Source organism: Terrapene carolina, unplaced genomic scaffold (genome assembly GCF_002925995.2).
Source record: "Terrapene carolina triunguis isolate 2854851 unplaced genomic scaffold, T_m_triunguis-2.0 Scaffold195, whole genome shotgun sequence".
Lineage (NCBI taxonomy): Eukaryota > Metazoa > Chordata > Testudines > Emydidae > Terrapene > Terrapene triunguis.
The window spans coordinates 619,323-642,059 of record NW_020664546.1 but is presented as its reverse complement, the minus strand read 5'-3'; the positions used below and the strand labels follow the sequence as shown (position 1 = coordinate 642,059).

The 22,737-nt window shown below is 43.4% G+C and overlaps 1 protein-coding gene across 1 annotated transcript; it reads left to right on the top strand.

Moving 5' to 3' along the window:
• Window positions 1–287: 287 nt before the first annotated feature.
• On the top strand, window positions 288–21,078 carry TIMM17A (translocase of inner mitochondrial membrane 17A). Its single transcript, XM_024192778.2, has 6 exons — window positions 288–367; window positions 8,302–8,401; window positions 11,550–11,613; window positions 16,005–16,133; window positions 17,430–17,540; window positions 20,544–21,078. Exons 1-6 carry the CDS (start codon window positions 342–344, stop codon window positions 20,612–20,614), a joined length of 501 nt encoding a protein of 166 aa, XP_024048546.1. The 5' UTR covers window positions 288–341; the 3' UTR covers window positions 20,615–21,078.
• Window positions 21,079–22,737: the final 1,659 nt, after the last annotated feature.

Sequence of the window (22,737 nt, the reverse complement as noted above, 5' to 3'; positions counted from 1 at the left end):
GGGGGGGAGGGGCACTACAGACAACACACTACCCTGGGGTTATACGGGGTATGTGGGGGGGAAGGGCAGCACGGGCAACACCCCACCTGGGCCGATCACCACGGCTGCCCCCTACAGGCTCCGGCAGCCTCAGCAGGGATCAGGTGGTTTGGGGTCAAAGGACGAATACCGCCCACTCCTAATGACAGCGCGCCCGGCCCGCCCTCATGAACCCCATTGGCCAGCACGCCACGGCTGGAGCCAACCGCATTGCCTCAGGGTCACGAGCGAACGTGGGACGTGTCATAGGTCAGTCACGTGACTCATTCGGGTGCCGGTTCAGACTCTGCAGCTGACCCAAGATGGAGGAGTACGCGCGCGAGCCTTGGTGAGCGGCCCTTGGCGGGCTCCATGCCTGCCGCGCGGGCGGCCGCTGCCCCGCGCCTCTGATCTGGGGCTTGTGCCGGTTCGGGGGGCGCTGGGCAGCGCGATGCCGGGCCCGTGGGGCGCTCCCCCAGCCGGGGGCTACGTTCGCCGGCCCGTGCCCGGGGCCCGCGCCGTCCGGGACTGGGCCTGCCGAGCAGCCCCCGCGCCGAGTGAGGAGGGGGCGCAGGGAAGGCGTGTGGCAGTGCTCGGAGAGCAGAGCGGGTGGTAGCCAGCTGTGCCCGCGCGGGACGGGCTGGGGTTCCTCGTGCCCACAGGCCGGGAGGGCAGGCTGGAGAATAAGTGGGGAAATGTTACAACTATGATGCCCTTATAAAAATTAATGGGGCTAATTACACAGCATGATTCCCGTGACTCAGGTCCGGAGACAGCTGTGGGGTGCTTCGGGGTGATCCACATGACGTTCTGAGAAGCAAGCTGGAGAAATGGTGGTTCACTAGAACCACCGTTAAGCGGATACATAGTTGGTTAAGCAATTGCCAACGAAGTGTCACTATTAATAGAATGATGTCGGATTGGAACGGGGGTCTCAAGTGAGATTCAGTGGGGATCTGTTTTGGGTTTGGTGGTGGTAACATTTTTATAATGATTTGGCAGTAGGAATCCAGAGCATACTGATCAGGTTTGCAGATGAGACAAAGGTTGCTAATACTTTGGAGGACAGAGCTAAAATTCAGAAGTATTGATAAATTGGAGAGCTGGGCTATAGACCAGTGGTTCTCAGCCTTTCCAGACTACTGTACTCCTTTCAGGAGTCTGATTTGTCTTGCATACTGCCAAGTTTCACCTCACTTAAAAAATACTTGCTTACAAAATCAAACAAAAAAATACAGAAGTGTGGCACCTTAGAGACTAACAAATCACTGTGACAAGTACTCCTGTTCTTTTTGCGGATACAGACTAACACGGCTGCTACTTTGAAACAGTGATGCTGGGCGCTTTTACTGAAAAATTGTTTACTTTCTCATTTTTACCATATCATTAGAAAATAAATCGATTGGAATATAAGTATTGTACTTACATTTCAGTGTGATGCTTGAGCTTGTTTTTTCACTTGTAAGCCTTGTTTGACGTCCGAGTCCCACCACATGGGGCTGAAGCACATGTGGCCCACTGTAGCATGGGGCCCTGAGCAATTGCCCTGCTTGCTGCCCCCTACTGCTGGCCCTGCACTTGCAACCTGTCCTGTGATTCCCCTGGGGGCTGCAGCCCCTATATTGAGAAACAGTGATGTAGATGAGTTGAGAACCCTCTGCAAGACCTCTGAGTACCCCCAGGGGTACACATACCCCTGGTTGAGAACCACTGCTATAGCCAACCAAATGAAATTTTACAAAAACAAATGTAAGGTGCTACACTTAAGGAAGAAAAACCAAATGCACAAATACTGGAAAACTGTCTTGGCAGCAGCACTGATCACTACCTCAATGGGAGTCAGCAATGGGATGCTGTTGCAAAAAAAAGCAAGTGCTATTTTAGATTGCTTTAACAGAGGCATAGCATGCAAATCACAGGAGATGATAGTACTGCTCTACTTGGTGCTGGTTAGGCTTCAGCTGGAGGACTGTGTCCAATTTTGCTCACAAATGAATAGAAAGGATGTAGAAAAACTGGATATGTGCATTCGGTGCAAGGAGTTCTTGGCCCTCAGAGACCGTGTACGGGCTTTGGAGACCAAAGTGGCTGAGCTGGAGGAGCTAAGGGAGACAGAGAGGTACATAGATAAGACTTTCCAGAACACTGTGGAACGGTCCCACCCCTGGTCTGACAGCCTCTGTGCTGTTGAGGAGGATGACAGTCTCAGGGAAGGAGAACATCCAACTGGAGGAGAGGGAAATGATCCTGTAGTTGGGGCTCTCCTTCCAGATGATGTCATGGTATCCTCTTGCACTGAGGATACCTCTCCGGGGGAGGGAACTCCAGTTATTAGGAAGAGATGGGTAATAGTTAGGGGGATTCGATCATTAGAAACATAGATAGGTGGGTTTGTGATGACTGGGAGAACCGCATGGTGACTTGCCTGCCTGGTGTGAAGATTGCGGACCTCTTGAGACATCTAGATAGACTTGTGTGTAGTGCTGGGGAGGAGCCGGTGGTCATACATGTAGGTACTAATGACATAGGGAAGGAGAGGAGAGAAGTCCTGGAGATTGAAGTCCAGGACCTCCATGGTAGCATTCTCTGAAATGCTTCCAGTTCCAGGCGCAAGGCCAGGTAGACAGCAGAACTACAGGGTCTCAATGATGAGATGATGGTGTAGGGAGGAGGAGTTTAGATTTATTAGGAACTGGGGCATCTTTTTGGAAAGGGGGAGCCTATACAGGAAGGATGGGCTCCACCTAAACCAAAATGGAACCAGATTGCTTGCTCTTAAAATTTAAAAGGTCATAGAGCAGTTTTTAAATTAAGGGCTGGGGGAAAGCCCAGAGGAGCACGTGGTTCGTACAAAGACATCCCTTTGGGGCGAAGCTATTAATGGAGATTTTCTATGTCCTAGTAATGAGAGGATGGAATGTGATAAAATGCAGGTAGGATCTGATGAGAAACAGTTAAATGAAAGAGTCCCATTCAATTACATCATGTAATGGCAGACAGCTGAAAAGTGACAATTTTTTTAAGTGCTTGTAGACAAATGCTAGAAGTCTAAATAATACGAGGCACTCTAGTTCACCCATCTTATGAAGTGAGGATATTGACATAATAGGCATTGCAGAAACTTGCTGGAATGAGGATAATCAATGGGACACAGTAATACCAGGGTACAAAATATATTGGAAGGGCAGAACAGGTTGTGCTGGTGGGGGAGTAACACTATATGTGAACAAAAGCGTGGAATCAAATGAAGTAAAAATCTTAAATGAACCAAACTGTACCATAGAATCTCTATGGATAGCAATTCCATGCTTGAATAATAAGAATATAGCAGTAGGGATATACTACTGACCGCCTGATCAGGATGGTGATAGTGACTGTGAAATGCTCAGGGAGATTAGAGAGGCTAGAACAATTAAAAAAAACTCAATAATAATAATGGGGGATTTCAACTATCCCCAAATTGACTGGGTACATGTCACCTCAGGATGGGATGCAGAGAAAGTTTCTTGACACCTTAAATGACTGCTTCTTGGAGCAGCTAGTCTTGGAACCCACAAGAGGAGAGGTAATTCTTGATTTAGTCCTGAGTGGAGCACAGGATCTGGTGCAAAATGTGAATACAGCTGGACCGCTTGGTAATAGTGACCATAATATAATTAAATTTAACATCCCTGTGGTGGGAAAACACCACAGCAGCCCAACACTAGCATTCAATTTCAGAAAGGGGGACTATACAAAAATGAGGAAGTTAGTTAAACAGAAATTAAAAGGTACAGCACCAAAAGGGAAATTTCTGCAAGCTGCATGGAAACGTTTTAAAGACCTCATAATAGACGCTCCACTTAAATGCATATCCCAAATTAAAAAACATAGTAAGAGAACCAAAAAAGTGCCACCGGGGCTAAACAGCAAAGTAAAAGAAGCAGTGAGAGGCAAAAAGGCATTCTTTTAAAAAGTGGAAGCTAAATCCTAGTGAGGAAAATAGAAAGGAGCATAGCCTGTCAAGTGAAGTGTAAAAATATAATTAGGAAGGCCAAAAAATTTAAGTACAGGAAGCCTGCTAAACAACTGGTGGGGCCACTGGAGGATCAAGATGCTAAAGGAGCACTCAAGAACAATAAGGCTATTGCAGAGAAACTAAATGAATTCTTTGCATCGGTCTTCATGGCTGAGGATGTAAGGGAGATTTCTAAACCTGAGCACTTCTTGTTAGGTGACAAATCTGAAGAACTGCCCAAATTGAGGTGTCATTAGAGGAGGTATTGGAACAAATTGATTAACAATAAGAACTCACCAGGACCAGATGGTATTCATCCAAGAGTTCTGAAGGAACTCAAATGTTAAATTGCAGAACTAGTAACTGAGTTGTAACCTATTATTTAACTCCGCTTCTGTACCAGAGGACTGGAGGATAGCTAATGTGATGCCAATTTTTAAAAAGGGCTCCAGAGGTGATCCTGTCAATTAAAGCCAGTAAGCCTGACTTCAGTACCGGGCAAACTGGTTGAAACTATGGTAAAGAACAGAATTGTCAGACACATAAATGAACATAATTTGTTGGGGAAGAGTCAACATGGTTTCTGTAAAGGGAAATCATGCCTCACCAATCTACTAGAATTCTTTGAGGGGGGTCAACAAGCATGTGGACAAGGGGGATCCAGTGGATATAGTCAGGGCCCTACCAAATTAATGGCCATGAAAAACACGTCATGGACCGTGAAATCTAGTCTTTTGTGTGCTTTTACCCTATACTATACAGATTTCACGGGAAACCAGCGTTTCTCAAATTGAGAGTCCTGACCCAAAAGGGAGTTGCAGGTGGATCATAGTATTTCCACCCTTACTTCTGCGCTGCCTTCAGAGCTGGGTGGGCAGAAAGTGGCGGCTGTTGGCCAGGCGTCCAGCTCGGAAGGTGGCGCCCCGCCATCAGTAGTGCAGATGTAAGGGTGGCAATACCATACCATGCCATCCTTACTTCTGCGCTGCTCCTGGCAGCAGCTCTGCCTTCAAAGCTGGGCTCCCAGCCAGCAGCCGCCACTCTCCAACTACCCAGCTCTCAAGGCAGTGCCGCCGCCAGCAACAATGCAGAAGTAAGGGTAGCAGTACCTACAAGAACCTTGTGACCACCCGACAACTCCTCTTTGGGTCAGGACCCCTACAATTGAACACCATGAAATTTCAGATGTAAAGAGCTGAAATAATGAAATTCACTATTTTTAAAGTCCCATGACCGTGAAATTGGTAGGGGCCTAGATATAATGTACTTAGATTTTCAGAAAGCCTTTGACAAAGGTCCCACACCAAAGGCTCTTAAGCAAAGTAAGCTGTCATGGGATAAGAGGGAAGGTCCTATCATGGATTGGTAACTGGTTAAAAGATAGGAAACAAAGGGTAGGAAGAAATGGTCAGTTCTCAGAGTGGAAAGAGGTAAATAGTGGTGTCCCACAGTGGGCTGTACTGGGACCAGTACTATTCAGCATACTCATAAATGACCTGGAAAAAGGGGTAAACAGTGAGGTGACAAAATTTGCAGATGATACAAAATTACTCAAGATAGTTAAGTCCAAAGCAGACTGGGAAGAGCTGCAAAGGGATCTCACAGAATTGGGTGGCTGGACAACAAAATGACAGATGAAATTCAATGTTGATAAATGCAAAGAAATGCACATTGGAAACATAACCCCAATTATACATGCAAAATGATGGGGTCTAAATTAGCTTTTGCCACTCAAGAAAGAGACCTTGGAATCATTGTGGATAGTTCTCTGAAAACATCCACTCAATGTGCAGCAGCAGTCAAAAAAGTGAACAGAATGTTGGGAATCATTAAGAAAGGGATAGATAATAAGACTGAAAATATTATATTGCCTCTATATAAATCCATGGTATGCCCACATCTTGAATACTGCGTGAAGATGTGGTCGCCCCATCTAAAAAAAGATATATTGGAATTGGAAAATATTCAAAAAAGGGCAACAAAAATGATTAGGGGTATGGAACAGCTTCTGTACGAGGAGAGATTAAAAAGACTGGGACTGTTCAGCTTGGAAAAGAGACAACTATGGGGGGGAATATGATAGAGGTCTATTAAAATCATGACTGGTATGGAGAAAGTAAATAAGGAAGTGTTATTTACCCCTTCATATAACACAAGAACAAGGGGTGACCTGATGAAATTAATAGGCAGCAGATTTAAAACAAACAAAAGGAAGTATTTATTTACACAACGCACATTCAACCTGTGGAACTCCTTGCCAGAGAATGTTGTGAAGGTCAAGACTATAACAGGGTTTAAAAAAGAACTAGATAAATTCATGGAGGATAGATCCATCAATGGCTATCAGCCAGGATGGGCAGGGATGGTGTCCCTCCCTAGCCTCTGTTTGCCAGAAGCTGAGAATGGGCGGCAGGGGACGGATCATGTGGTGGTTGCCTGTTCTGTTCATTCCCTCTGGGGCGCCTGGCGTTGGCACCGTCAGAAGATGGGATGCTGGGCTGGATGGACCTTTGTATGGCCATTCTTATCGTTATGAAAGGATCCAGAGGCGAGCGACAAAGATTAGCGAGTGACAAAGGGATGGAATGCAAGGGACCCTCCTTAATTAAATTGGCTCGTTAGCACTGCCCCCCCCCCACTTGGTAAGGCAACTCCCATCTTTTCCATGTGCTGTGTATTTATACCTGCCTACTGTATTTTCCACTCCATGCATCTGAAGAAGTGGGTTTTAGCCCACGAAAGCTTATGCCCAAATAAATTTGTTAACCTCTAAGGTGCCACAAGGACTCCTTATTGTTTTTGCTGATACCGACTAACACGGCTACCACTCTGAAACCTGTGTGGTATCAGTCACTCTGTCTCTTAAAGGATATTGTGGAGGTGTAGAGGAGGTTTAGAGAAGGACAGCGAGAATGACTAGGAGCCTTGAAAAACTCATAAGTGAGATTGAAAAGATTGTTCTTGTTGTTTTTTTTTAATTTTAGAAAGGATATGATGGAAATATATAAAATAATGGTCTACAGACAGTAGATTTGGGAGCTTCTGTTTTCTCTGGCTCATAACAGAAGAACAAAGTGACATTCAATGAAACTGAAAGGTGGCAAATTTAAACTGGATCTCACTGCTATAGGAAGTCATTGAATCTAAAAAATCAGAAGTATTCAAAGAGAGGGATTCGATGTGTATATGGATTATGAGACTATATAGAATTGTTATAATTAATAGCTTTGAAGGGTTAGTAAATCTCATCTTGTAGGTCTTAAGTCATTCTCTAACTGTTAGAGATCAGGATGAGACATAATATGGGAGCAGATTCTCACATTTTCCTGATGCAGGGTTCTTACACCTTCCTCTGAAGTTTCTGGTGCTGGCTACTGCTAGAGACAGGATACTGGACTAGATAGATCTTGAGCCTGGTAATTCCTAAATGTCTATTGTAGTGTTCTTCAAGGAAGCATGGTGCATAAGAGAAGAATTTAAATCAGTTTAACCAGGGGAGGATGGGAGAGTTCCGTTATAAGGGAGCAAAGGGGAGGGGAAATTTGGCTAGGTGCATGATTGGAGAAAGAGGTTAAATCTTCCTTTGAATTAGAAGATGTTCACCATCATAGGGAGGCAGGTTGTCAAGCTATAGATAAATCATTCGTTTGTTTTGGTATGATTTCTTGGCCACTAAGTACAGTAGAACCCCATTTATCTAAGCCTCCATTTTCCGGCTCTCCGTATTAACGGAACCAGGCAGCGGGGCTCAGACTGTCAGCCCCGGGCAGGGTGGGTGGCCCAACTCTCTTGCTGCACAAGAACTAGGGGGTTGTATTTTCAGTTAAGTAGATAAGAAGGGGAGGTAAGTTTTAGTGCTTTTCCAAGAGGGGTCAGCTAGTTTAAAAGTAACTCTGCATCTTTAAATAACAGATAGAAAGCTCTTTGACCATTCTCCTGATTATGTGAATTTTTCATTATTCAATCTGGCCCCGGTCCCAATTAGATTGGATAAATGGGGGTCTGCTGTATGTAAATGTGTTGTTGGTCTTGCTGGGAGGTCAGTAAACTAGATGGGACAGATATTGCAGCTGGCAGTATTGTTTCACTCTCATTTTCAAATAACATGGCATTAACTTTGTATGTGAATTGCCAGAAAATCTTAGAGCTTTGTAAGTATTTTGGGAGAGCATGGGTACATAAAGTTAATGTATAATTGAGAAATTATGGTAGTTTTCATGTTCTTTAGCATGGATTTCAGCACTTTAATTTTTTTCTCTCCCCCCCTCCCCCCCCCCCCCCCTTAGCCCCTGGCGGATAGTGGATGACTGTGGTGGTGCCTTCACAATGGGAGCCATAGGTGGTGGAATCTTCCAGGCTATCAAAGGGTTCAGAAATTCCCCAGTGGTGAGTAAAATAATTTCTTGTAGATAAACTAACAGTAGCTTTGCTTCCCTTTCCTTCCAACAGTAAACGTGTGGGAGTGACCTAAGGGGAGGAAATAGCTCAGTGGTTTGAGCATTGGCCTGCTAAACCCAGGATTTGCGAGTTCAATGCTTGAGGGGGCCATTTGGGGATTTATTTGGTGGATTGGTCCTGCTTTGAGCAGGGGGTGGGACTAGATGACCTCCTGAGGTCCCTTCCAACCCTGATATTCTATGATTCTATGAAGTACTTGTCCCCAGTCATCGTATTGAGAGGCAGGGCAGAACAGGTTGCAGGCCAGGAGAATAAACCTGGTCAATCACCCACGATCCACATGGATTCGAGGTCCATCTGTTTAGAAGTCTTGTGCCTCTACACCAGGTCACTGCCTTCTGTATGTTCCCTGTAGCTTATACAGCTGGTGGCAGCCCCAGGGAAACCTCTTTAAGAGACCTCTTCCTACAGGAGTGCCTAGAAAATCACTGGGATTCACAAAGCCTGGGTTAGGTGCATATGCTTTCTATACAATGAGTGGAGAGAGATAAGCACCTAAGAACGGGATTCACGAAAGCCCGTCCGCTAGGCCAGTGTTTCCCAAACAGTGGGTCCTGACCCACCAGTGCATCGTGGGAAGGTTCTAGATGGGTTGCCATGTCCAGGGCTGGATTAAGTTGTCACTGGGCCTTGGCCTAGGCAGACATACACTTCTCCTGGCCTGCGTTTGTGTGTGAGAAGAACAAGCCCACCCTGCACTCACCTTGCAGCAGTGGCTCCTGTCCCTTCCCAGGCATTGTGACCTGGTGCCTGGGGTCACAGTGCCACTTAGATTTGGTCCAGCTGCCCCTCCTTCATCAGCCAAACTAAGTGGCGCTCTGTCACCCAGCACCAGGTCGCAATGCCGAGAGCAGGGAGCGGGACTGAACCCAGTGGAACAGGAGCTGTCGCTGTGGGGTGAGTGCAGGGCAGGCTTGCTCTCCTGGCCCAAAGCCGCCACCTCCACACTTGGCCAGGATTAGGATCAGTGGCGTAGCCAGGTTCTAAGAGCAGGGGGAGCGAACACATTAAAAAAAGGTGCCACCCCCTGCAAAGCAGCAAAGGAAAAAAAAAAAGAAAACCCCAAGTCTTGCCGCCGAAGACTGAAGAACCCACCATGCTGAATTACCCGCCGCCGAAGACCCAGAGTGACTGAAGCACCCGCTGCCAAATTGTCGCTGAAGACCCAGAGTTGGATTAGTCCTCAGCCAAGCGCAGCCGGAGCCGCAAGGTAGCAGGTGCCCCCCAGTGCCAGGGTGGAGGATGCGTATATGTAATAGTGGTTTGCAAAAAAAAAAAAAAGACAATACACAAGGTTTGGGAACACTGGGTTAGGGGACACACTTAAGAGGTGGCAGATCTCCGTTTAAACCCCTTCTCCTCATCGAGTGGTGGGGGGACTGCTGGTGCACATTGAGTGGATGTTTTCTGAGAATCATCATTTTGTATGTATAGTTGGGATTATGTTTTCCAATGTGCATTACTTTGCATTTATCAACACTGAATTTCATCTGCCATTTTGTTGCCCAGTCACTCAGTAGCTCTTCTCAGTCTGCTTTGGACTTAACTATCTTGAGTAATTTTGTATCATCTGCAAATTTTGCCACCTCACTGTTTGCCCCATTTTCCAGATCATTTATGAATATGTTGAACAGCAATGGTGCCAGTACAGATCCCTCGAGGACACCACTATTTACCTCTCTCCATTCTGGAAAGGTTATTGATCTTAAAAGTTGAATTCCTCTCTGTTCTGTGTGGATGCGAAAGTGACACTTTTTTTTAAAAAGATCTAGAGGTTTAAGAGTTTAACAGTTTTTCATTTGCTACACTTTTTGAGTTCTATTAAATTTGGGGATAAAACTGTATTTTCATGTTTTAAAAAATATTTTTCTCTTCACTGTTGCTGTGTGAAAGACCCACAGAAATGAGGAAAACTGATTATACAGGAGAAACAAAAATTCTGTAGGAGAAATAGTAAAACTGACTATAGAAAAATTGCTGTAAAAGTGTACAAAGTAAAACTGAAAAATGAAATATTTTCACTAATCTCTTTCTAGTATAGCAATCTTGGGAGTTACTTGTAACAGTAGTAGATGATATATTTTTAGACAGAAGTGTAATAACAGTTTCCCTTTAACATTTCCATGGCAGTCTCCCCTAAAAGTAGGTTTCCCTAGCGCATGTGGATGAAATTTCCTCTGTTCACTTGTGTGCATTCTGTTGTGCAGCAATTATCTGTTGACATGCTTCCACTCTGAATTTCATTGGTTTTCTGCGTATATACTTTGTGAAGCAATTTGGGATCATTCAGGAGAAAAGGAACTACAGTAGAACCTCAGAGTTACGAACACCTCGGGAATGGAGGTTGTTCGTAACTCTGAAGTGGTTGCAACTCTGAACAAAACATTATGGTTGTTCTTTCAAAAGTTTACTACTGAACATTGACTTAATACAGCTTTGAAACTTTACTATTCAGAAGAAAAATACTGCTTTATTTTTTTTAGTAGTTTACATTTAATGCTGTATTTGCCTTGTCTCTGCTGCTGCCTGATTGTGTACTTCCAATTCCAAATGAGGGGTGTGGTTAAATGATCAGTTCGTAACTCTGGTGTTTGTAACTCTGAGGTTCTACTGTATATAAATGTAAAATACTATCATGTAATGTTTATTTTTTATGTGGTAAAAACATTACTTAGTGTCTTGGTTTTTAAAAAAAAAAAAAAAAAAAAAAGTAAAGGAAAAAGTAAGTGGTCCAGCAATTAGACTTTACATCATCACAGAAAATTATATATAACTATTTGTGTAGTTTACAGGTGTTATAGTTACATACTAAATATTAACTGAAAATAAAAATGTCAGAAAGCATTGATAACTATATGAATTAAAAACAATTCCACTTCATCAGTTTATGTATAATACAGTATGAAATGGCTCTGTTTTTTATAAATTCCTGACAAAAACAGATTTATAATGAAAGAACTTCCAGATGCTTAGTAATAACTATAACTGCGTCTGAAAGGGTGCAATTTAATTAGCTGTAAAAATTAAATATGTTTAGTTTTGTTTCATTCTGATTGTCATCTTTGGTTTATTTTAGGGTGTAAACCACCGGCTGCGGGGAAGTTTGACAGCTATTAAAACCAGAGCACCACAATTAGGAGGTAATTGCAGTCTGTACACTTAAGCCTGTATTCTTAAGCCTTTTTCCAATTTTAAAAGAGAACTTCAAGGGAACTGAATAGCTATGGGGATTTGGATGAGATTCAGAACCTCTAAGGACTAGATCCACAAAAGCACCTAACTGCCACTTGAGGCACTTAAGTCAAAATTTAGACCCTCAATAATCCCACTCAGTTGCCATCTAACCCTTCAGGTGCCTACATTTCTGCTGGTAGTGTGCACATCTACCTGACACCTAGTTTACACCTAAGCCCCAGTGAAATTTCCAAACTAAGTGTTTGCCCACCTATCTTGCCTGTGGGGCCCGATCCAGTAGGAGTGCTCAAAGGTCACCTTAGAGCATGCCTAGTGGATTGGGCCAGAGAGAAAGTGAGAGTGACTTTAGAGCCCAGTGATTAGGGAACTCCTCTGGGATATCAAGAGTGAGGTTGAAGTCCCTATTCCAATGAATATTTAATTATTTTATACAAAGTTGACCAGCTTTAACAGGAACCAGAGAGAGAAACCTATCCCAGGATACCCCACAGCCCAGTGATTAGGGCACTCACTTGGGAAGTGAGAGACTGAACTTCAAGACCCTGCTCCTCTCTGGGAATTGTATGCACTGACCACAGAACTATAGGGAATGAGGCGATAGCTGCTGCCACCTCTTTTGCCTCCTTCTGCTTTTTGCTAAAAAGGACTGACCTAGCTTTGGTGCCTAACTCTAGGAGAGGGTTCATGGCTGTGAATCTCTCCCTCTGGCTTGGAGTTAGGTGCCTAAGTCCCTTTAAAGGGTGGGGCTTATGCCACACCCTTCCTTGCCATTCATTAATGACTTGGAAATGGAGTGGAGAGGATGCTTATAAAATTTGTGTATGACACCAAGCTAGGAGAAGTTGCTAGCACTTTGGAGAACATGATTAGAGTTCAAAATTACCTTGACAAACTGGAGAACTCATCTGAAATCAACAAGGTGAAATTCAATAAAAACAGGTACAAAGTACCACACTACAAAATTGGAAATAACTGACTAGGTGGTCATACTGCTGAAAAGCATCTGGGGGTTATAGTCTGTCATAAATTGAATATGAGTCAACAGTGAGATGCAGTTGTGAAGTTAGCATTCTGGTGTGTTGTTAACAGGAGTGTTGTATGTAAGACACAGCAGGTAATTGTCCTGCTCTATTTAGCACTGGTGAGGCGTCAGCTGGAATACTGTGTGCCGGTTCTGGCCGCCACACTTTACAAAAGATATGGATAAGTTGGAGAGAGTCCAGAAGAAAGCAACAAACATGATAAAAGATTAGAAAACTGGACCTGTGAGGAAAGGTTTAAAAAAAATTGGGTATCTTTAGTCTTGAGAAAAGAAGACCGAGGAGGAACCTGGTAAGTCTTCACATATGTTAAGGGCTGTTATAAAGAAGACAGTGATCACTTCTCCATGGCCTCTGGAGGTAGGAAGAAGTAATGACCTTAATCTGCCGCAAGGGAGAATTAGGTTAAATATTAGGAAAAACTTTCTAACTACAAGGCTAGCTAAGCACTGTACCAGGCTTCCAAGTGAAGTGTTGAAGAACAGATTAGGCAAACCCCTGTCAGGGATGATCTAAGTGTACTTGGTCCTGCCTCAGTTTGGGAGGCTGGACTAGATGACCTCTCAAGGTCCCTTCTAGCTTTACATTTCTCTGATTTCCTATGGGCTAGTTTAGGCAGTTCCCCACTCAGTTTGTTGGCTTTTGTAAATCCACTTTTTAGGTGCCCAGACTCCCTATACAATGCATGTGGAGAGTTAGGCACCTAAATTGGGGCTATGGATTCCACTAAGTGTCAGGGCACCTAAAGTTAGGCACTGCAATGCTGAGCCTGAGTCCCCTTTTTGGATCTACCCCTAACTGGTTATCTGACCTACAGTACGTTATTTTTGTAAAAGGAGTCAGAGGTCTCAGTGGACAGCTATCCAAAATCACAACATTATTATCCATAATTGGTCTCTTGGTGGCTGTTTCAAGGATTTAGTCAAAATGAAGCTTTAACAACCCTATCACCCTTAAAGGTGATTTGGTAATAAGGTATACATGAAGTTATATTCCTTGTCTCGCTGTTGTTATTCTAACAGCAAGTTGTATGTTCTGGGTAATTTTACTTCAAGAAGGAAAAAGGAAGGAATATTGACTAGATCTTGCAAGAGGGAAAAATTGAAGGAAGAAAATGCATTGATGGCAGCAGACTCCTTGAAGAGCACAGAAATTGGTATTGCATTCTAGAGAAGCTATTGTTGCTGTTCATCGTGCCCTTCTTAAAATAGAGGACTTAAGTCTCCTGTTTTTATTTTCTTGCGTTAAGCTTTTAAGCATGAAAGCACTTTGAAATAAAGAGGCTTGCAAGAAAATGTACTCGGTGAGAAGTGCATCTTACTATCTCTGAACTAAATTTTTTTGTTTGTTTGTTTTTTAATTTGCCTTTCTAGAAATCTTGCCAGTTGCATTCTGCTGGCAGCTGCCATACAGACTAATATTAATCATGTTTTGGAGATGACAAAAGCAGTATTGAAATAAGATACTAAACTGTCATACAGCATTCGTTTGTGATTTATGATTTTTATGTATTAGCAGGACTGTTGTAAGCAAGACATGAGAAATAGTTCTTCTGCTGTATTCTGCACTTATTAGGCCTCAACTGGAGTATTGTGTCCAGTTCTGAGTGCCACATTTCAGGAACGATGTGGACCAATTGGAGAAAGTCCAGCGAACAGCAACAAAAATGATTAAAGGTCTAGAAAATATGACCTATGAGGGAAGATTGGAAAAAATTGGATTTGTTTAGTCTGGAGAAGAGAAGACTGTGGTGGGGGGGGCCATGATAAGTTTTCAGGTACATAAAAGGTTGTTACAAGGAGGAGGGTGAAAAATTGTTCTCTTTAACCTCTGAGGATAGGACAAGAAGCAGCAAGGGTGGTTTAAGTTGGACATTAGGAAAAACTTCCTAACGGTCAGCACTGGAATAAATTGTCTATGAAGGTTGTGGAATCTCTGTCATTGGAGATTTTTAAGAGCAGGTTAGACTAATACCTGTCAGGGATGGTCTAGATCAGTGGTCTCCAACCTTTTTACCCTCAAGATCACTTTTTGAATCTAAAGGCAACCCAGGATCTACCCTGCCCTTCCCCGAGGCCCAGCCCCTTCCCCAAAGACCTGCCCACTCCATCTCCTCCCCCCCCCCCCGTTACTCGCTCTCCCTCACCCTCACTCACTTTCAGGGGGTTGGGGTTCAGGAAGGGGTGCGGGCTCTGGGCTGGGGCTGAGGGGTTTGCAGTGCGGGAGGGAGCTCTGGGCTGAGCCTGGGGTAGGGGATTGGGGTACAGGAGGGGGTAAGGGGTGCAAGCTCTAGGAGGGAGTTTGGGTGCAGGAGTGTTGGGATACAGGAGGGGCTGCAAGGTGTGGGACCTGGGAGGGAGTTTGGGGGCAGGAAGGGGCAGAGTGTAGGAGGGGGTATGGAGTACTGTCTCTGGGAAGGGGCTCAGGGATGGGATTTTGGGTCCGGCCTCCCGCCGGGCAGCACTTACCTCTGGTGGCTCCCAGTTGGCAGCGGGCACAGCCAGGCTAAGGCAGGCTCCGGGCCTACCCTGGCCCCACACTGCTCCCGGAAGGGGCCAATGTGCCCCTGTGGCCCCTGGGGTGGGAGGGGCACATGCCTCTGTGCACTGCCCCTCTCTGCAAGCACCGCCCCCACAGCTCTCCCAGCCAATGGGAGCTGCGGGGGCGGTGCTTGCAGGCAGGCGCAGCGCATGGCAGAAGACATCTGTCCCCCCTGGGGCTGCACTGGTCTCTTCTGGGAGCAGCGTGTGGCTGGGGTAGGCAGGGAGTCTGCCTTAACGGCAACCACACTGTGCAACCAGAGATCGCGATTGACTGGGAGATCCTCTAGGATCGACTGGTTGGTGACCACTGGTCTAGATAATACTTACCCTTGCCTTGAGTGCAGGGGATTGGACTAGAAGACCTCTTGAGATCCCTTCCAGTCCTACACTTCTATGATTCTATGATGGTTCCATTGGCAGAAGGAAAAAAAACCTTTAACCTGTTAAATACTAAAGATCCTCTGATCATTAAGCCAGCATTAGTAGGATGGAAACTCCTTTACAATCACTGATATTTGGGAGGCATTTTGTTGTCTAACACAAAACAGTAAATATTATTACCCACTTTATTGAGTGAGTAAGGATATTTCCTGAATTTGTTTATGTAATGTTTTAATCTAGTTTTTGTGAGTTTGGGTATATTTTAAGGCTCAAAAGTAAATTTCCTAAAATATTCCAACACAAAACTTTATAATGTGGCTGGAGTATAGCTTTGGTTACTGTGCTTTAAAAAATTTTTTTCCCCCCAAACAGGTAGCTTTGCAGTCTGGGGTGGTCTCTTTTCCATGATTGACTGTAGTATGGTGAAAATGAGGGGTAAAGAAGATCCATGGAATTCAATCACAAGTGGTGCCTTAACTGGAGCCATATTAGCCTCAAGAAGTAAGGAACTGCAATCTGGGGACAATGGGTATTGAAAAGCCTTTATATTTGAAACTATAAATACCAAATTTTTGTGTCCGTCAGACATTTTAGTGATAATCAGATAATTAGAAAGAACTTCATTTATCTTTTATGGAACTTTGGAATCCCGTATACCTAAAAAGCAATATTAACCCTTTTTGTTTTCTATTTTTAAGAATATAGTATGTTGTAATTGTCTTGACTGTTTTATCAATAGTGGCATAATACATTCAAAATGGTTATTTAAAGATCTTTTAACATGGTGGATTAGAGTTTACTTTTAAAGTTGCAATACACCATTTAGGCCCAATTCAGGAAGTATTCTCAATAGTCCATGGGACCTAAACATGTTCTTAATGCTCTCCTGAATTGTTCCATTTGTGAAAATTGGAAGTAGAGCAGTTCGACCTTCTCAACAATGTTTTGTTGAGTGTATTAATGTTGACAACACTGTGTAGTTGAAAGGGTTTTTTGTGGGTCTTAATGGACATTGAAGATCTAATTTTGTGGATGACAAATTAAGCATGGATAGTATTATTTTACATATAGTAAGTACATTTGTTTTTATAAATACAATATTCTAAATAGTCTAAAATTTCTTAATGGTAAAAATGATCTTTAATCTAGATAATAGTTGAGTTAAATATGTCCACGAATGACAACTTGGACTCCCATCTAGTAACTGCAGCACAGAATCTGGAGACTAGACACTTTTGTGAAAAGGGATGGACTTAAGCATGTGCTTGAGTTTTTTGATAGGCCACTGCCAATACTATGAGGAAGCATTGTGTAGTGATTAAAGCACAGAACTAGAAGTCAAGATTTGCCATTGATCATCTGTGAAACCTTGTGCAAAATACCTTCTCTTTGCCTTCATATCTCCCTTTGTAAAATGAGGATAACAACACTACAGCACCTTGCACAATGGAGTCCAGGTCCATGACTAGGGCCCTTAGGCACTACTGCAATGCAAATAATAAATAGCACCTAACTCACTAGGGCATTGTGAAGTATTTTGAAGTCTGTGGATGGATGGTGCTAGAGAAAAGCAAACTAAAATGACTACTCTTAAACAGTACTAGTACTATCTTGTTTCATCAGGGACAGGTATGTGTGGTAATTATATCTTTATTTGTAATGTTAATGGTGACAAATCTACTTCACAGTCTGATCACTGGAGTGGTGGTAATTGTATTAAAAGTGATGTATAAATTGCCAATCCTGTACAAAACAAGGTTTTGAAAAGCAATCTGTTTTGTATTTTGACATTTTTAGATGGACCAGTTGCCATGGTTGGGTCAGCTGCTATGGGAGGAATACTTCTAGCTTTAATTGAAGGAGCTGGTATCCTATTAACAAGATTTGCCTCCACACAGTTTCCAAATGGTATGTGTTCTACACTTCAGATTACAGTACCTCAAAATGTTTATAATGCTTTCTCAGAATACAAACACTCAAGTACAACAGTTTATGGGAAATGAAATGGCCAGATTCCTTTTTCAAGTATTGAAAGACCAGATTCATTTTCTAGGATGTCTTTAGGATTCTGATTTTCTTCATTCTATATTTGTCTTTCCAATGTATAGTTGTTATGCAGATTTTATATATATATATATATATATATATATATAAAAAAAAAATAGGTACTGTAGGAGTGAAGGAGTGAATTTGTCTGTTTACACCCCTTCCTCCAACCTTATCACGTTTGTACCCTTCTCATCTTCCACATTAATTCACATATAGGCAGGTCAGCAGAACAGATTTCAGTACATAAGTAAACTTTGTCATAAATGTCCATGAGAATGGCTTTTGCCCTCCAGATAATAGTCTCTCTTCTATGATGCAATTGGTCAGGTATATTCAGGGACCTGATGAAAAAGAAATGCAGATGAATGTTATGGTTATGTTTCTACAACAAGGTTATAAAGTTTTGCAGTGTAGACAGAACCTTCCATCTGTGCCTGTGTAGTATTTAGTTAGGTTTGCCAATCTTCCTCCTTCTCAGTTCTCTGTGCAGTAGGACATCCTAGAGTGCACTGATCTCTGTATTGCTGGTTCCACTCTATGCATGTCCTCTGAGCATTCTGTCTTCTAGTGAGGCAGACTGGGGTACCTGGTTTTCTCTCCTCCCCCCCCCCCCCCCCCCGCCGAATGCACTGAGATAAACAGGCAAAAGTGTTGTTGTGAAAAAAGCTGATGTGTGGACATACCTCTGTTTGTTGTAACAAAGTCATGGGTACCTTTCACAGCCTGGATACAAAAACACTGTTGCACATGCAGTGTAGACTGGATCTAAGTAACAGGCCAACCTAAAAATAAAACAAAATTGCCCCAGCTTGTTGTTATGGGGGAGCACAGACAGTGTTGTATAGATAAATCCCTGAGAAAATCACAATTATTTTTTTTAAATCATGGCAGCATCATGGAGCAATGTTTGTATTTCATGGGGTATGCATGGCAGCCAAACGATTTTTCCAGTAGCAGGGAGGCAGAAGTGAGCATCCCTGCTTCCACCTCCCTGCTGAGGCTGCAGCTGCTCATGGGAGTTAGCAGACTGTTCCCATCCTGGTCCTGTCCTGGGGAGTGGGGAAAGGGGGCAGGGTGAGAGTGTCTCACTATATGCTGCTGTCCAGTCCAGCCTGAGGTAGGAGTTGGCATCCAGCTTGCCCTGCGCTCAACTCTGGACCAGGCCAACTCTGCTGCTTTCTGTTGGGTGGGGGGGGGGGAGAGCATCACTGGAAATGTGGCGATTAGGAGCCTCAGCCTGCCCCACAGCAATTGGGCCCGGGGGAGACACTGTAGCACCAGCTGGCAAGGAATGAGACTGGGAACCATCGCTGCACCCCAATTCTCCTGACTGCGGTTGGCCCTCTCACACACCTGCTTGTGTTCCAAGAGGCGCTGGCACTGGCTTCAGTTGGTGGATGGCTCCTGCACACAGTCTCCCCTGGGCCTGTTGGGGACCACTGTGGGGTGGGCCAGGCTGGAGCTCCTAATCACTGCATTATCAGTGCCACTCCCTCTGTCAGCTGCGGTGTCCTGGGCTGAATCTGAGCACAAAGCAAGCTGGGCCATGATCCCTGCCCTGGGCCGGGCTGAACCATCTGCACTATGCGGTGAGGCTTCTCCTCTTATTCCTTGGGATAGGACTGGCCCACCACCTCCCTGTCCTCCTCCAGGGTGGGGCAAGGCCTGCTAACCTGCAGTGAACAGCTGCAATCTCAGTGGGGAGGAGCTAATTTCACTATTTCTATGCAGTCTGTGAAGTCGTGACTTACACAGGCCTTTAGGTATATTACATTAAGTAAGACACTAATTCCTGCTGACCCAGTATTTCAGCTTCTGTTCAGTGGCATTCTTATTAGTGTCTCCAAATTATCATAGATTTTCCTCTCTGATCCAGAATTGTTTTGTAAATCATGTTTCAGAGTGGTAGCCGTGTTAGTCTGTATCAGCAAAAAGAAGGAGGAGTCCTTGTGGCACCTTAGAAACTAACAAATTTATTTGGGCATAAGCTTTTGTGGGCTAAAACCCATTTCATTGGATGCATGCAGTGGAAAATACAGTAGAAAGATATATATACACACAGAGAACATGGAAAAAATGGGTGTTGCCATACCAACTATAACAAGACTAATCAATTAAGGTGGGCTGTTATCAGCAGGAGAAAAAAACTTTTGTAGTGATAATCAGGATGGCCCATTTCCAACAGTTGACAAGAAGGTGAGAGTAACAGTAGGGGAAAAATTAGCATGGGGAAATAGTTTTTACTTTGTGTAATGACCCATCCATTCCCAGTCTTTATTCAAGCCTAATTTAATGGTGTCCAGTTTGCAAATTAATTCCAATTCTGCAGTTTCTTGTAAATCATGTGAGAGTTATTAGTGAAGGAGTATTATCTGTTTACCTGTCTTACGCTGCATGTGTCTAAATAATAAAAACATGTGCATGTAGTGGTCAGAGCCAAGCCCTAGAAGTCAGGGGTCCATAGTAGTATTCATTCAGCTACACTGGCTAACTGATATTGGGCAAAGTGCCTAAATCCCATTGGAAGTCATTGGGATTTAGGCTCCTAAATTATGCAGGTAATTCTGAAAATCTTTCCTTTCATCTCTCCGTACCACATGTCTCCCGTCTGTAAATGGGGATGAAAATACATAACTGGCCTTGCACGAGTGAGGCTTTATTTTAGTGGGTAAAGCTCTTTGATTTCATTGAATGAAAGAGACTGTGTACGTGGAAAGCCTTCTTTATTCTTGGTCCTGCTAATCCAGAAAGGATTTATGCAAACAGACAATACTTTGAAAGTGTATCATAATATTTTGTCATAAATCACTGTCCTATTAATCTTCCTTTTTCTTTAATTAATTATTTTCTTCCCTTTAACAGGCCCTCAATTTTCAGATGATCCCTCCCAGTTGCAGCCCTCCCCATTTGGAGATTATAGGCAATATCAATGATTACATTGTTCTACTGTTTCATATTGTACATGTGAGCTGTCATTTATAAAATGCTGGAAAACCAAGATACAGAAAATTGGAAGTGTATGGTAGACCTCTTTGTGCAAACTATGGCAAGAGGACACTTAGCACTTTTTCATTGTAAAGATGCACAAGAGAACTTTTAGAATATCATAAATATATTTATTCATCATAGGATTCCATTGTTGTAAAGTTGATATGTCTGACATAACACGTTAATGCTTAAGATGAGGACCAAACAGAATGCTGTACTACTTTGGATATGGAATGAAATGAATTTCTCTGAAGTGTGGTATTAACAGGGGTGCGATTTAGTCACGGAATCCATGACTTCATCCAGCGCTGGCCGGGAGCTGCAGGGTTCCCTGCCGCCTGTGGAGGCAGGGAGATGCAGGAGCCCCCTGCTGCTCCCGGCCACCACCGGTGGCGCGGGGGATCCCCGCAGCTCCCGGCCACGGCGGGTGGCGCAGGGGATCCCCGCAGCTCCCTGCTGCTGCAGTGGCAGGGGGAACCTCTGGAGCTTCCGGCCGCTGTGGGCAACTGGGGGAAACCCCGGCGGCTTGGAGCCGCCAGTGGAAGGGGACCCTGGAGCTCCCAGCCCACCTGCAGATGCCTAGGCTCCCAGTGTTGTCACGGATATTTTTAGTAAAAGTCAGGGACAGGTCATGGGCTTCTGTGTTTTTTTTAATTATTATTGCCCATGACCTGTCCCTGACTTTTACTAAAAATATCCGTGACAAAATCTTAGCCTTAGGTATTAACTATTATTTAACCATTAACAATAGAACTTATCCTCTCTCTTCACAATCAGTATCACAGTTAGGTCATAATACTGAGCATTTCAGTTTATTTTAAGAAAATTCATTCATCTACATGAGTTCCAATCAGCACTCCTGAGGTGAATTTTGGGGAGGATATTGTGTGTTGAGCCAATGAAGAGTAATACATTTTTGTAACTCTTTGTGCCGCATAAAGTATTTCTCTCCACACAAATTAAATCCCAATTATAAGTAAAATATCTTGCTTATAAAAGGTGCCTGTTCCAGAATTTTCTTTCCTACAGGGCTACTGTGCCTTGATTCCTGACCTTACTCTTAGTGTTACTGGTGTTTAATGCTCAAAATACTTCAGAAGGAAAGTTCTGTATTGATGAAAGTGTGCCGTTTGCATTAATAAAAAGTTACTGATTTCCTCAGGTGCAGTTGGATAGAAAATATTTTTCTTGTTTTTGAACATGGGCCGGACTTCAGTGATTTGCATGCTTTTATAATGCATAAAAATGTTTGCCTTACTCCACTGCTCAAAGATGTGATGGTAGTGTTACAGTATGAGGCCTCAAGGACTTCATTATTTTTACAAAACTGTTTTACCATACTAGTATATGAAATAGCATAATAAATAATTAAAATGACACTACATCTCTGTGTTGGGGGGGATGAGAGACTCGATTTTGTGATGCAGTATCCTTGGGTTTTGGAACTTTAGTTACTAATGTTTGAAATGTAGTAGCTTGCACACGGGGTCTCTTTCTGTCATTAATGGGAATTAGTAAGGTTCGGCTGTAGCTTATAGCTCATTTGAGCAAGAAAATGTAAATACATAGTGTCTATAATGCATATTTTTAAATCTTTCTTGTCTGTGAGCCTGAGCCTTGAAATGGGTCATTTAAAAGGATTGGAACAAATGCTGTACTCAAATAAGCACAGTGTGTTTAGTCAGCCATATCTTCGTGGATTGGTACTAGTAAGTGATCATGCTTGCTTAAATAGAAAAAAGAATGTCAGATCATTACAATGTATCTAAAGATGCTCATGTACAAAATGGGAAAAAATAGTTTATAATAAATATTATTAGTGCAAATACCAAGTATGTGGCGTGTAAGGTATATTCTGAATTTTAAAATCTCCTTCCTCTTTTTAACTGAGTTTTGTGATGATCAGTTGTGCAAAACACATTTATTTTTGATAAAGCAAGACAGAAACTAAAGGTGGACTGAGAACTCATTCCCAAAGTACTGAAGTTTTTTGCTGACTGAGGCCATAGAAAAGATGGTTAACACCTCATGTACCTGCTCCTCAGTGCCTCCTGACTATAGGTGGTGG

What these genes read in the sequence shown, in the direction of transcription:
- TIMM17A (XM_024192778.2), top strand. Translation starts at nt 342, where the DNA reads ATGGAGGAGTACGCGCGCGAGCCTTG. An exon ending in GAGTACGCGCGCGAGCCTTG is followed by an intron (nt 368 to 8,301) that starts GTGAGCGGCCCT and finishes CCCCCCCCTTAG; the next exon opens with CCCCTGGCGGATAGTGGATG. An exon ending in GGTTCAGAAATTCCCCAGTG is followed by an intron (nt 8,402 to 11,549) that starts GTGAGTAAAATA and finishes GGTTTATTTTAG; the next exon opens with GGTGTAAACCACCGGCTGCG.